General features: G+C 53.6%; 1 protein-coding gene across 1 annotated transcript; it reads right to left on the bottom strand.

Moving 5' to 3' along the window:
* Nucleotides 1-796: 796 nt before the first annotated feature.
* FGF8 (fibroblast growth factor 8) lies at nt 797-7,983 on the bottom strand. The gene is made up of 3 exons (XM_082052814.1): nt 7,856-7,983; nt 3,531-3,637; nt 797-2,449 (listed from the first exon to the last, which is right to left on the bottom strand). Exons 1-3 carry the CDS (start codon nt 7,878-7,880, stop codon nt 2,162-2,164), a joined length of 420 nt encoding a protein of 139 aa, XP_081908940.1. The 5' UTR covers nt 7,881-7,983; the 3' UTR covers nt 797-2,161.
* Between the last annotated feature and the right edge of the window lie 7,371 nt (nt 7,984-15,354).

Here is a 15,354-nt window from a genome sequence, read left to right as displayed (position 1 = left end):
GGCATCAGCCAGTGGATAGTTCATCCTCCCACTCTGCAGACAAGCAACACCCTGAGCGTTAATCAGTGCCACAGGTACCCTATGAGGGTGGCCATGCCAGCAGGTCCGGCACCGGTGATTCTGACACTCTCACCTTGTGAGGCTGCATATTTCTGCAACTTTTTAAAACATATTTAACAATTTTATTCTTCCATCTCTCCATATCTGAGACTACCACATATCCAAATCCTCCAGTCAGCTCCAACAAACAAGAGCCAGCATCTCAGCAGAGCTGAGTATCCACCAAAGAAGGGGACACAACAGCCCATTTTGCACAGACACCAAGTTCATCCAAAGAGAAGGAGATACCAGCTTTCTTTCTTGGAAAGGCTCATCCCATGCTTAAATCAGCGGTCAAGGCTCTGCTGCCCTACACCCCGGTTCAGCCTGCAATGGGCCTGTCCCTACAAGGAGAGAAGGTGACATCTGCCCATTAAACATGGAATTCGCTACAACAAAAACTATGATTTCCACAAGACCCATCTGGAACCGAGATCTTGGGGCATCCTCCCTCTTCCCACCCCTTCTCCCTTAGGAAGGGGCTTGCACAAAGCAGCAGCCTCAACCCTACCCTGCACCTCATTGTCCTCGTTTGCCCCTCTCCAACCTGCCTGTCCAGCCCCAGCCCCTCCCTGGAAAGCATCAGGCTCAGTTAGACTAATACAAATTTTTAATGCACATATTAAATAAATATTTCAGTCATTTCATATTCAATTTGTACACAACCAAACCAAAACAACAACAAAAAAATCCTCAAGGAAACAAAAAACAATCAATCAAAAAGATTGGATGAAAAGTCACCCCTGATTCTGGCTCCTATCCAGTGTCTTTGTTTGCCCTCCCCGTGAAGAATAATTGCTATAACCCTTTAGAGAGAGTCACAGGCCCAGGGCAGCATGTGCAAAGCAGGGCTGGCTAGGGATGTTCACTCAAAAGATCTAATGTTTCCTTTGAGGGTTGTTTTTTTTTTTCTAAATAGAAATTTTGGCTTCTGTCAACACAAACTTTGAAAGAAAACCTTTCCTTTCCGAGGAGGACAAGGACAGTGGTATTTCTCAAAGAACAAACCTGGAAGAGACAACTGACAATGGAAGTGTCAATTACAAACTGAACATTACAACAAAACTAGCCTGAAATAGCTCCACAGTAAATTGTAAACTTTTTTTAATTTTATGAATGAAAACTTCCAGCTGATTAAAAAAATATAAACAGGAAAAAGAAATTGATGAAAAATTCACATTTTCCACATGGAAAAAAAAAATCTAAAACAACAAGAGTTACCAGCTTGCTCCACAGCAGCCATCACCCACTGCCTCACCTTAGTAGTTCAGAAAAAACAAATGACAAAGATGCTCTCGTGGGTAAGAGGTACCATGTCAGTTCAGGACTTTCTCTGGGGTGTCCATCACCCCTGTCCCCTCCTGAGGAAAAATAAGTTGGGAAGCCAGCAGTGTTTCTGGAAGGATGCAAGCAGCTTCCCACAGCCCTCACTCAGCCGAAGCAGGTGCATCCAAGGAAGGAAAGGATCTGCGGTTCTCACCCTGGGCATTGCAGCCAGCCCATGCACATCACCCAGGCTGCAAAACACACCTGGGAGACCTCAAGCCACCTCTGAAATAAATCCCCTTCCCTTATTCATTTTCTGACCTCTCCATCTTCTCTGGTAAGCATTCATTCAGTTCATTGAAGTAGCACATCGCTCCCAGATTTGAATTTTTTTTTTTTTTTTTACTTGTTTTAAATGTTGTGTTTTTTTTCTCCTTTTCCCCTAGAGCTACAAAAAAAAATTACGAAACAAAACACGACCCCAAAAACAGACTAGAACATATCTAAGCGAAGGGCTCTTCCCCCTTCACCAGTCTTTGAACATTTCATTTCTTTTAAAGTTGGAGTACAAAAATAGAGCCTCTCTTTTTCTTTTTTTTTTTTTTTTTGTAAAAACCAAACAAACCTCCCAAAATTATCAACAACTAGAACAAGTAATTTTTTTTTAATCCTCCCCCCTCCCCTTTTTTTTTTTCCTCTTTAATATCCATATGGGAAAGTCTCTACATATAGTCCACCAAGCTTGGAGGAGAGTCCTCCGGGAGAGGTGCAGGCAGGATGGGCAGAGGAGGGCGCATCAAGGGCCTGCCTTGGAGTTGGAGTTTCTAGTCCTTTTACTTCTCCGGTTAAAGGGATAGTTGAGGAACTCAAAGCGTCTGTGAGGCTCAGTGGTCTGGTGGCCCTTGGGAAGCCTCTTCATGAAATGCACCTCCCGTTGGTGCTGGCGGGTCTTGGAGCCCTTGCGCGGGCGACCCTTGCGGGTGAAGGCCATGTACCAGCCCTCGTACTTGGCATTCTGCAACGCTGTGTAGTTGTTCTCCAGGACGATCTCCGTGAAGACGCAGTCCTTGCCTTTGCCATTGCTCTGAGGAGGGGACAGAGCGGGGAATTTAAGCAATGGGTGCTCGGTCAAAGGGATTCTTCTTACTACCCCAAGCTGGACCAGCTATGGTGGCAGCAGGGTTGTGATGCTTGTGGGCAGTCAAGGGCTTGCTTTTCCCACATCTTCTCCTATAGGTCCAAATTGCCTCAAATCTCCTTTTCATTACAAAAGCTGGGGGAAGCAGGCATTGCAGCACAGACAGATGCTGCTCACTGCAGCTTGCATCTCCAGTGTGATGACAGCACCGGGCTGCAAGCCCCAACATGGCTTGTCCCAGCCTTCACTTCCACTGCACCCACAGGGAGATTTTTGCCCACTCCCATCTGTGCCCAGGCTGGATTCCCCTGCCAGCACAACCGTAAGAAAACTGTACCTCAGTGACAATTCACACATCCATCCTATTGCCCCTTGGGTGTTTAATACAGGAAGGGCACCAATGGGCTCAAAAGGCAATGTGGGGTCTGGGGGGAGGAGGCCCACAAATGCAGATGGGAGGGAGCATGGAGGCAGCTGGAGACTGAGCTCCTGCTCATTACAGGCAGCACAGGGACCAGGGAGGGGACCCACATCAGCCAGCCGCAGGCAGCTGCCACACAAAATCCTCCCAGACAATCGCTGTCCCAGCAGGATTTTGCATGTCCAGCCACCTCTGCCCCGGGGAGGGGGCGTCAAGGCTCAGAGGGAGCATGACTAACGAGTGCATTGCAGGGCTCAGCCTTGGGGCCAGCTCCACAGAGCATCTTAACATTCCTTGCACTTGTACCATGTAATCGGGGAGAATAGCCCAGCAATCCATCTATTTGTTCGAGGAGATACAAGGAATGTGCCCCACACAGCACCCACCTGCCTTCTTTGCTCCCTCTTACCCCCCAGGCTGCAGGATAGCTCATCCCCCTGCCCTCCAAAGGGGTACACTGGCTGAGCTCCTGGGACTCCAATCCTGTCTCCTCATCCCCATGGATGGGCTCCACATTAGGTAAGAGCTACTATCCCAGCAAGTTCCAGTCAGCATCCACAGCGCATCCCATGCCCTTCATCCCAGCCTTTGAACCCACTGCCCTACCTTGCCAATCAGCTTCCCCTTCTTGTTCATACAGATGTAGAAACCAGTGGCCGCCCCCTTGATGCGTACACGGCTCCCAAAGGTGTCCGTCTCCACAATGAGCTTGGCTGGGGAGAGCAGCAGGAGGAAAGAGAGAGGAAGGTCACAGGGGCTCTGGGATGGGGCAGGCACAAGGATGGAGACGCCAGTAAAACCTGACACCGGGCAGTGTGGGCACACGCTGGGTAGGGAGGCAGCTGGGCCAGAGAGAGCACAAGAGCCAGCCTCAGCCCCTTTACCCTGCCACCTTGGTGATGTTCCTTTGCCACCTTGAGCCATGCCAGAGGGGGAGAAGCTCTGCCTTGCCCAGCTCCACAGGGTTCAGTGGTTCAGGTGCCACAGAGATGTCCCAGAAGGGAAGCAGGGCAGCGAGCAGGGCTCAGCCCAGCTGGTGGAGAGCAAGCCAGCTGCCTTGCAAACTGAGTCAGGTCTGGGTGAGCCTGCAGGCAGGCACCCTCTGGAAGTGCATGCTGTACCGCCAGCTGTCCCCAGCCCAGGGGACATGGCTCCACGCCTCTCTGCTGGACCAGGGCTGCAGGAGGAGCAGTGACTTTGCAGCTGGCAGGGGAGGCGTGAAGGGTACGACCATCCTTTTAATGCCTTTCACCTTTGCATGAGTCGAGAGGGCATATTGATTTGGTCTCAGTTTTATAATGGAGGCATCGATCGACTTCCGAAGGAGCTATGCAAATCACTGGGTCGATGGGCCGCCTATAAATAGACTTGTCACCTTCCCTCCCTGCCTCCGCCTGGGAACCTGAGCCCCGAAGCCCATCTATCCCAAGGGAAGAGGGAGGATGGGGACACAACATCCTTCTGCCTGGCCCTGCAGCTGCTGTCCCCAGAGCCAGCTTGCCTCCCCTGGGCAAGCCCCAAGGGGGATGGTGGCTACCTGTTTGCACCTCAAAAGAGCTGTGCTGTGCCAAACACCAAAGATTTCCCCACGGCACTGAAAAAACAGCCAGAATTGTCCTGTCTCACCACCATCACCTCTTGCCCAGCATCAGCCTCTGGTGCCCTAAGTGCAATTTGGCAAGCTAATTAGAGTGCAGCCTGCAAGACTTCCAATTCTATAGCCTTATTATGGGAATAAGCCCATCAATGCTTTATTCCTGCTCTCCAACCTCTTCACAGGGTCTACTCTTTTCCTCAGGACAGTGGTCTGCCCTGGCTTGCTCACCTCTATACCCCAGGAGGCTCAGCCACCAGCAAGCCCCCACAGCAGCCAGCCCCAGCTGATGTGGCTCTGGAGCGGGTGGCTTTGTAGGAGGTTGCTTTCGAATGGCAAAAGAAGGATGCGGTCACATGCATAAGCTAAAATGAGCCTAAACCACACTCAAGGCTAGGAGTAAACTGCTGCCTCTCTGCCTCTGTAATGCCCTGATCCTACACCCTTTGTATCATGGGCACTGCTGAGGTCAGTGGCACCAGGGTTCAAGACAGCAGGCAGGCAGTGCTGGCAGCAGGAAAGGGCATCCCAAGATTTGCTGGTGCTGATGCGTAAGCTGGGCTTCATGCACAGGCAGGCACCCCTCACTGCACCCCCTCCTGCCAATATCACCCTGCAGCATCTCACTCTCAAACTGCCCCATGCCCACAGACCCCCAGCCAGGTACAGATCAGATTCAGAGACAAGAAATTCAGGAAGAGCCAACTCCAGGCTGTGCCACCCTGGCACCAACACCTGGCATGCACCCAGCATCCCCAAACTGGCCACGGCAGCTTGGGCACTCTGCAAACAAAGTGCTGAAGCAGGGACCCCTTATTTATCTATATTGGGGAAAGGAATGGGGAATTGATCTCGGAGGCAGTAAAAGGTTTGAGGAAAATTGATTTTTTTCCCCTCTGAGAGAAGAAAGAGTGGGGAGGGAGGGACCGGCAAGGGAGGGAGGGAGCGGGGGAGGCCTTGGCCCCAGCAAGCACAAAACCTTCACTTTAAAGATGCACATCACTTCCCTTTCGGCCTTTTTTTTATCCCCCCCCCCCTTGATTTACAGCCACCGGCCAGGTTCGTCGCCCCACATAAGCCCAGCCAGTGCACAGCTCTGGCCCCACCAGCTGCTGTCGGTGGAGGATGAGGACAATCTGTCCCCAGGGACCTGCACCCCAAGACCTATGTAGGTGATCAGCGAGCCCTGCAAACCTCAGCCCTGACCAGCAGAAAACCTCAAGCACAGACAAAACCGGCAAGTGGGCAGGGAGCTGTGCCGGCATCCCTGGCCGCCCGCGGGGTTCAGTCCGGGCTGCAGCTGACGGCAGTTTGCTCAGTGGCAGACGTGGCCTGGGAAGGGACAAGCCAGGCTGCACCGGCCACCCGCCTTCCCTTCGAATTAAAAAAAAAGGCAATCAGATATTGACGATTAAGACAGATAACTGAAAATGCTGGACTCGATGTTAAGTCAGCTGTAAAAACGTCAGTGTGGGGAAAGGGGTCATCTGCAAAAATAAATCAACCCCTTTTACACGCCCACTCCCAAAAATGAGGTAAAAAAAGCAGAAGGGCTGGGAGATGGGGGGCCTCTTTGCTTCAAAAGTGAATTTCTAAATAACATTTTGGGGGAGGTCTTTCCTTTTTTCCCCCCCCATTTTTAAGGGGGGGGAGCTTAACATTTCCAACTCTATTCTTTCACTTAAGTGACAGATTTATCCCAGTAAAATTATGTTTCATGCTCAAACTTTGAAGGGAAAGTGGCTACGTAAATGCTGAAAAAATGCAGCGAGACACACTTGATCCCCCAACTGGACTACGAAGAGGAGAAAGTATTCAGGAAATGTTAAAAAAGGTGAAAGTAAGAAGCGTTTTAATAGTTCTTCCAGACATGGGGGCCTCCCTAGAGATTCATATAGAACAATCCTGAACCTCTATTTTAACATTTACAGACTTGCAACTCTTTTAAAACTTTACATCTGAAAAAATGCTTGTTCTCTTTCTGGTTTAGATCATTCTTCATTTTCCTCCTTAGCTCTTCAGATGCTTAACCTATTTTTATTACATTTTAATAGAGTTTTTCAAGCCACCACCAGTCCCTTCCTTCTGGCCTTATTTAAACCTGGTCGTTATTTAAATATTCACTAACTGCCTTTTAAAATCCAGGCATTATAGGACTAAAACAAGATGGGATTTTTTGCTTGGGAAATTAGCTAATGCCCTTTCAAGCCAGAGCTACTCTATAGTGGGAATAATTCATTTGGAAGATTAATGCTGGATGTCCGGAATACCACATAGAGGGAATCTGCGCTCTGCTTGTGCTACTAATGTCCAGTGTGAAATTTTCAGCTGGAGCAAAAGGAAGAAAGGAGAGGGAGAAAAAAAAAAAAAAAGGAAAAAGAGGAAGGAAGGAAAGTGTTTCTACTAATCTCCTAATGCAAGAAAGGGAAATTGCAGCTAATACCAAAGAAAAACCGTTGTGATTCCTGTGTACAACACACATGAATACAGACACTTGCCTGAGCCGGGTGCAGGATCAGGCCCCCCGCAGCTGGCCCCATGGCGGTGCTGGGGCTCAGTGGCCTCGCTGACCCCTGCGTGGCGTTTGACCATCCCAATGTGTCATCAGCACACGCGATCAAAGTATTTGGGCTTCGGGTGTCTCCAGCAGAGGGATCAGTCCCCCTGCCCAGGGCAGAGGGGAGGTTTTGGGGATGGGGTGCCAGGGCTGGGCTGATGGCAGAGGGGCTGAGGTCTAGCGCAGGCTCTCGCGCTTGCAGAGTCCCCCTCCCCCCACCCAGTTTTGTCTCTGGAGACGCCGCAGCATCTTCACCCGCAAACAACTGCCTCGCTGACCCTCCACTCGGGATGTGTTTTAAGAAGGGAGAGATGTGGAGTAAATAATGAAAATGCCACTTTGGACAGTTCTAGTTTAGGGAAGGTTTCTACAGCAGCCCTTACCCCTCTCCCCTCCTCACTCTTTTTCAACTTTCTTTTCCAAAAGGAAGTCTCAGAGACACCCAGCCCTGCAAAGAGCTGTGCTGAAATGACTGGTGCTGCTCAGCACACCACAGCTCCAAGCCCTCAAGTCAGGTGCAAGCCGAGAATGAAAAAGAGCAAGAAGAGTCCATCCTGCAATCACCGGTCACCTCCCTCAGCACGGGTAACCTGCTCTCACCTTGAAACACACAGCCACTGATCACTGACCCCTATGTTCTCCCTTTACAAGCCCCCGCAAGCCAAACGATTTTAATGATTTCTGACTAGCAAACAGGATGGAAATCATCAATCGCCATGCCGGGCTGCAAAAACCTCCTCGGCTCCCCCCACCCCACCTGCCCCCATCATGCATCCTTACCGTGTACGTCCCCATCCTCTGCCATTGCATTGATTTTCTTGTTGTCCAAGATCTGCACATGTTTCCCACTGGTCCGGCTGTACAGCTGGTAGGTACGGACGAGCCGCCGGCTGAGCTGATCTGTCACCAGGCTCTGCTCCCTCACATGCTGTGTAAAATTAGGTGGGGACTGAACAGTTACCTTTAGGAAATTAAAAAATATACAACACACCATTATAATCTCTACTCCTCAGAGGAGCGAATGGGCTGAGCCGAGATCACCGGCCTCCAGCCGGGCTTTACGAGGAGACACGGAGCCGGGACCGCGGTGGTACCTCCTGCACCAGCAAAGCCTCCCCAGGAGAAGGAGCATTAAGCTCCAGGATGCAGTGACCAGAGCTCTTTACAGAGCTGTGCCCTGAGCAGAAAGGTGCAGGCGACTTGGGTGCATGACAGGGCTCGTTGACCACAGAGGCCTCCTGTGGACTTAGTGGGTCCCAGCTGGCACTGGGGTACCTGTGATGGGCATCAAGGCTGGGAGCTAGAGGGGCTCTGGGAGGGGGGGACACAGGATGGCACTGGGCTGCCCTGCTGAGGGGCTGACACATTTGTCTGACACCTCTCTTGCCTTTGCAGAAACATACTACTGCTCCCACTGCCCCATCAGTTTCAACAACTGCCTTTCCTCTGGGTCCCAGGCTCTTTATTTGCTCCCAAACACCCCACTTACTGAGCTCTTTAAATGAAGAGTGTCCAGAGAAGGTAGAGCTGTGATGTATAAGAATACCATGCCCCAGCCCAGGTATTTAGCAGCATAATAACCTGAGGATACTAACGCGCTATCTGTGCAAACACATCCCTCTTCCGAAGCCAGCTGTTTGGTGCTGGCAGCGGGGTGCCCTCAGCCCTGCCACACCAACCCTGTTAGCCCCAGAGCTGCAGCTGAGCCCATACTCTCCAGACCCAACACTGCTGCTCCTGGGCTTTAAATGATTTTCATGAGAAGCCAGACCCACTCCCCCCTCAGCCCCAGCCTGCAAGCTTGCACAGAAGTCTTTTTCCCCCCCTCATCTCAAATCCTTCTTTTAAGTCTGGAAAGTTTCGCTGCTCCCTGACATTTATAAAGATGTATTCTGAGCAAATGTTAGGAGATAGCTCCTTTCAACATCAGAAGGCTGGGACTACTCCCCTCCACCCCCATGTCAAATGGGAAAACTTCCTCCCATCTTAAACAACAACAACAGAAAAAAAAAACAATAAAAGCAAAAGCCGCTGCTCTCCCAAAGCTGGCTCTATAGAGATATCTCCCCTTGACAATGTCATCTCTCTCCCTCTGCTCCTGCCTGTGCATGTGTGTTTCCTATAGACGGGTTTTGGATAATGCAGCAGGATTCTCTCTCCGGCTCTGATGAGGGTACCATGTGGAGGAGAGGTCATTAGCCATGCTGCTATTTGGTCTCCGTCTCATACTCCAAAATATTACAGCTATGTTTTTATACAACTGCACACTCCCAGCGCTTCGTTCCCTCCACTTTTCAGCTGGAAACTCTTTTTTTTTTTTTTTTCTTTTTCTTTTTTCCCCAAGCTTCCAGGAAAATTTAAAAAAAAAAAATTAAAATTAAAATAAAAGTGGCTTAAATGGCATTTTAAACAAAGCTTCTGCACCTGTGATCTCAGGGGGACGGGGAGCTTCACCTCGGTTTGAAGGCACACCGCTCCCAGCGATGCGTGCCTGCTGGTATGCGGGTGTTGCACAAGCTCTGCCTGGGCTGTTTAATCTATTCATGACACTTCTGTCTCTGGCAATACAAACCAGTGATGCTAAAGTCTGACAATTTAAAGTTGAATCAAAACCTGCAATTTTTAAGGTTTTTGCATTGTTGGGTTTTTTTGGTGGTGGTGGTGGTGGTGGTGGTTCGGGTTTTTCCCCCCCCCTTTTTAATTCTGCTTTACTTTTTAGATGAAGCAGTGTAGGAAAACAACCTCGGACAAGAGGAAAGGGGGAATCCACAGTGCCATTTAGAGGCACGGGGACGGGACCTAAAGCTACTGAAAAATAACCGTACGCAATCCTTTGAAACCCCGGGTACTCCCTGCCTCGCAGTCCGAGTCCTCCGCACCTTATTTTGCAGCCCGGCGGGTTCCCTCCTCGGCCTCGGCTTTTTACAGCCAGGCGACTTTTGTCTCCTGGGTTTTAAACTGTTCCTCCTCCCTCCCGAGCCCGGGGCGCTCGGCGGCGGCCGCGGGACACCCCCCATCCCCGAGGGGCGAACAAAGCCGGGCGGCCAAGCGGGCACTTACCTGGGCTTGCAAGCAGAGGACCAACAAGTGCATTAACCTGGGAGGGGGAGACAGAAAGCAGGAGAGAGGTGTGAACCGGGGGGCTGCGGGCCCGGGGCGGGAAGGCCGGGGCTACCGGTACTCACACGCAGCTGAAGAGCGAAGAGCAGGGGTCCATCGCGGCGCCGGTGCAGGGTCGGGAGACCGGCGGCGGGGAGCGCCCGGGGGGGCGCGACGCGGCGCTGCCTCGGCTCCTCGGATCCTATCGCCCTGCCGGAGCGTCCTCGCCCCGAGGAAAGGAGGGCACAAGCGGCTACAGAGGGGAAAGGCCCCCGCCAGCCCGCCCGCCCGCCCAGCCCCCGGGGTGCACCGCCGGCGGCCCCCCACCGCGGGGAGCCCCCCGCCCCGCTCTGCTCCGCGGCCCCTGCCGCCCCGGCGAAACCAGCCCGCAGCCCCGACGGCGGGGGCGGGCACGACCGGCGGGCGGCCGCCGCCGCAGGGGGAAGCCCGGCCGGACCGCCGCCCCCGCTCCGCTTCCCAGCCCGGCGGTACCTGCCGAGGTGGAGGGGGCGGCGGTCCAGGTGTCGGCGGGCTCGGGGCTGGCACTAAGGGCCGGGCTCCGCGGCCAGCTGCCGGCAAGGCGCCCTCCCCTCACCGTGCCTCAGTTTCCCTATCTGTAAAACGAGGTTTCAGGGCTGAGAGGGAGGGGGCTCCACGGGCGCGTTGTGGATTGGGACCAGGCAGGCAAGCCCTCCCGGGACGTGCCAGACATTAAAAGGATTACCAGGGGGATGGCGGGGGTCGGAGTTTCGAGAGGGAGCGAGGCTGAGCAAATAGCGCAGCCAGGGCGGGGAGCGGGACCACCCCCCCGAGCATCCCCGCCGGGCGCTTACCTGGTGGGGCGGGCGGGCGCCCTCAGGGCCGGCGATGCGGGGCCATGGGGCAGCAGCGGGACGGGGCTCAGCCCCGCAGCCCGGGCAGGGCCGCCGAGGGCTGCATTGTTCCGGCGAGCCCCGGCGCTCCCTGCCCCGCCACCTGTTGCGCACCGGGGCGGGGGCTACGGCGGGGCTGCGGCAGGCGGCCCCCGGGGCCGGTACCTGGCCGAGGCCGGGGCCGGCGCCGCCTGCTCGGCGCTGAGTGACAGCTGCTAATTTGCCGGCCGTGCCCCGCTGCCGGTCCCCGCGCTCCCCGCGCCCTCCTTTATCTTATCAGAGGCCATAATTACAATTGCTATTTTGTTTCCTCGAATCAGCAATCAGCGCTATCTGCCGCCGCTGGAGAGGCAGCTCCTGTCAGCCGGCCTCTGAGTGACAGAGCGCGGGCTGCACCGCCGCACACGCACACACGCGTGTGCACAGCCTGCCTGCGCGCACACACAGCCCTGCACACGCCTGTACAGCCCTCTTGCACATACACAGCCCTCACACGCACCTCCATGCAGGCTTTCCACGCAGACCCTTTCTGCACTCACAGCTTACACACACAAACAGCCTTTCCCATGCAGCCCCCTCCTTCCCACTCACCCCTCATGTGCACAGCCCCCCTACACACACACACTGCACACCCCCCAGTACAGACCCGCTCAGTCCTTCACACACTCATCTTTGCTACCCCCTGCCCCAAAAATCCACACCCCCACCTTGCACACATAGACACACACCAGCTGCAGTCACAGGACTTTCCTCTCTCTCTCACACACACAGTGACATCCAGCTTGTATCTTTCCACACCAGAACAATGTTTCTGAGGGGTTTTCCTACATGTCAAAAGAAGTCTTAGGTCAAGCCTGCATTTAACTGGAAGACTTTAGGAGCACCACAGGAATGGACAGGATGGGTATTGAAGGTGCTCAGCTGAAGCAAGAGAGGGTTTCCACAGGCAGCACACACTCATGTGCTCAGCTCATCAGTCCAGCACACGCTCAGGAGAAAAACCCTCTGTGCAAACATCTGATTTGCCACAACACACGTGAAGTGTCTCCCCATATCTACCTCTCCAAGTTGCTTGAGGAAAACCAGAGCAGGCAGCACTAGATATTCTTAATGCTTGAAATTCAGACAACTCTCACTTTTTTATATATAAAAAATTAAAATAATTTCCCAGATGCTGCTCTTGTTCATCAGTGGCCATCCCTGCTTTAACTCTGATGGGTGCAGGGTTGGGCTGCATGTTATCCTGTACACCATGTTCAACAGCACCGTGTCCAGAACAGCCCAGGCTGCCTTAAATTGGGAGATTTATGGTGTCCCGTATGGGGTCAGAGGCAGCCACGAGCTGACAGCCTCACGTGTCCTCTGCCCTCGGCAAACAGGCTCAAGTGCCAGTCATAGCTGTGAAACCAAACCAGTGCAGGATCACCCAGGGGTGGCCACACTTTGCCTGACAGCAGATGACAGATGATTCTCCTGCCAGCCATCCCCAGGCACACAGCCAAGGCCTCCACAGCCCCCATCCTACCCCACCTTTGGGCAGGGGATAGACACAAGCGGGTTGGTGATGGCAGCTTGGGACAGGCAGCATCACGGCTGCAAAATTCTTCCCACCTCTGCTGCTGCCTTGGCTCACAGCCATGATCTGGTCCTTGCAGGGAAGGCGAGGGCTTGCACAGAGGCATTTGCCTCCTTCTCTTGGTGCTTCCCAGACCACCACGGGGTCACCCATATTTACACCAAGAGTAACACTCCCCTTCTTGATTTTAAGTTAAAAGTAAGCCTCTCTGGAAAGTCTTCCTCCTGTGCAAGGCAGCACAGGGAAATCAGACTGCTCATCAGCTCCTTTGCAGGCCATCTGAGCTAAGCCCCCGGTCCATGGGGTGAGGGTCCCCTACATCCTCAGGTACTGAGGCTAAATGGCTTGTCTGGCTCTCCTGCAGAGCAGAGAAACCTCAGTCCAGTGCTCTTGAGACCAGCTGGGCCTCAGGCCAAGCTGCTATGGAGATGGTAGAAGAAATCCCCTCCCATAAGAAAGAGTTGGGGACCTGCTGTGTCTGCAGCACTCCAGGCAGCCGTCAGGGTGTGATCCCTGGAGGAGGCACCAGCATGGTCCCATCACATCCCGTCCTGGTGTACCACTGTTCCATTGCCCCGATCTGCAGAACTGGGACTGTGTTTAGGCTGGGCACGTGCAGGAATGTGTGTCCTTCAGAAAACAGCTCATGTATTTTATGTTCTTCAGGGATGTTAAACACTGCAGATGAAGCATCAAACACCAGAGCTGTGAGCTGCAGCCCCCTCACCTCTTTTTCCCATAAAGCTGAGGGTCCCCAGCTGCAGCCACAGGGCTGCAACATCAAGAAGCAGGAGCCAAGAGAGGAACCTGGACATGGAGATGGCTGGCCCAGCCTGGCTGGGATCCAGGCTTGCTCTCAAACCTTCCCCACCTCTTCTCCCCTTTGCACCCCACATAGCTCCCCTGACACCTGGGAGCCACGGGGCAGCTCCTGGAGCAGCCTCAGCTGCACTGCGGCAGTGAGCAGAGCAAGGGAAGATCTGAGGATATGGAGGGGACCAAACAAGGGACTGTGAGACCCTGAGAGGGGTCTGCCTGTGCCACTGTACAGCAGAGAGTGGGGAAAGCATAGGAAGTGCTGGAGGGGCCCCATTCTTCCTGTGACCGTCAGCCCTGTACCCCTCACCCAGGGCCACCGAAGCACCATCCCTGTTGTCTCCCAGGATGTCCCTTGGCACAACTGCAGGACATAGCCATGTCCCAGCTCCAGCTTCCAGCCTGCTTCTTCTAGAGCAGGGGTGTCAAACTCATTACTCCTACATGGGTACAGTCCTAAAATCAGATTTGGCCCTTTGAAGGTAACCGTGAGGCTGATGTGGCCCCCAGTGAAAATGAGTTTGACACCCCTGATCTAGAGCATCATCCCCATCTGGCCCAGTCCCAGTCAGAAGTGGTCCTCTGACACCCCTCTCCTGCTGCAGGGCAAGGGATGGCAGAGCAAGCACCCACTCCCCACAAGAGGTCAAAGTCAGCAAGGTGTAGATGTTACCACCTCCTCCCTTAGCATCAGGCTAAAACCTCCCCACTAGCATTACTTATTTCAGAAAGGCAGAGCCAAAAAATGCAACACCAACCACAGCTTTTAGGGGTAACCTGGCCAAAACAGGGTGAGTGGAGACAGGGCTCCTAGCAAACTGGGAACTGACATCATGAGGAGGCTGGGAAAATTTGGGGTGAGGGGTAGCCAGCAAAAGGCCAGCAGGAGGTTTGGCTTGAACATCTCTCTACCAGGGGAAACTATCAGGTGGAGAAAAAACTAAGACATTGCTGTTGCTCGCAGAGAAGGGCCAACAGACACAGCTCTCTGTTCTTGCCAGGCCAGGGACATAGACAGGACTGCAGCGCTAATCCCGACTGATGGAGGAGAGAAGCACCTGCAACACCACACTGCAACAGAGGTGGCTGGATGGTGAGGAGACCTCTCTGCAAGCATAGGAGGGTCGGAGGGTCTGCAGAGCAGTTGCCTTTGAAAGGGGATGGTCAGTGTAGGTGGTGAGGCAGCCAGCATGGGGCTGAGGGTTAGTCAAGGGCTGGGGCACAACAAAGACGAAGACCCTGGAGCACATGTAGCACTGTCCTGTGTTTCTCCCTCCCCTCCAATGCCATATGATGGATAGCCAAAACACATGAAAATCAGGAGCTCGTAAGACTTTACAGCCATACCTGGAGGATGCATGTCCATAAACCAGCTTTTGGCTACCCAGCAGAGCCAGAGGGATGCTAGCCCGCTCCACCCTCACCCTTCCTAGCCCCAGCCTCGCAGCCCCATGCCCCCAGCCCTGCCCGCTGATCCTTCACAAAGGGACCGCAGCATTAATGGGGCGTTTCGAAGGCAACAGCAGCTCCATGGCTGAGCAGTGCAGAGCAGCCTGGGGCGATTCCACCACTCGCCATTAACCTGCCCCCCTCCCCGAAGGGAAGGAACTTGGCCAAACCCCACCGGGATGTGTTACATGGGAATGACCTTGTCTTCCCTACCCACAGCACCAAGGCAGCCCCAGGGCAAACGAGGAGCAGGGAGGGGAGACGCAGCCCACTCACAATTAATTCTCCTCTGTATTCAATTACTAGTAGCAGGGCTGAGGCATGTTTCATGGGCAGTGGGAACGCCAGGCCAAGAGACTACCCCTGTGTTCTGGTCACAGCCCCCTGGAGCTGCACCCACCCCTGTGCAGGACCAGCCTGGGTAACAAGGCCCTGTTAGGTCCCTCTTCAGCAGTCTGCTCTCATAG

The sequence above is a fragment of the Streptopelia decaocto genome, assembly GCF_964273445.1.
Source record: "Streptopelia decaocto genome assembly, chromosome: 5".
Taxonomy (NCBI): Eukaryota; Metazoa; Chordata; class Aves; order Columbiformes; family Columbidae; genus Streptopelia; species Streptopelia decaocto.
This window is presented reverse-complemented; position numbering and strand designations above follow the sequence as displayed.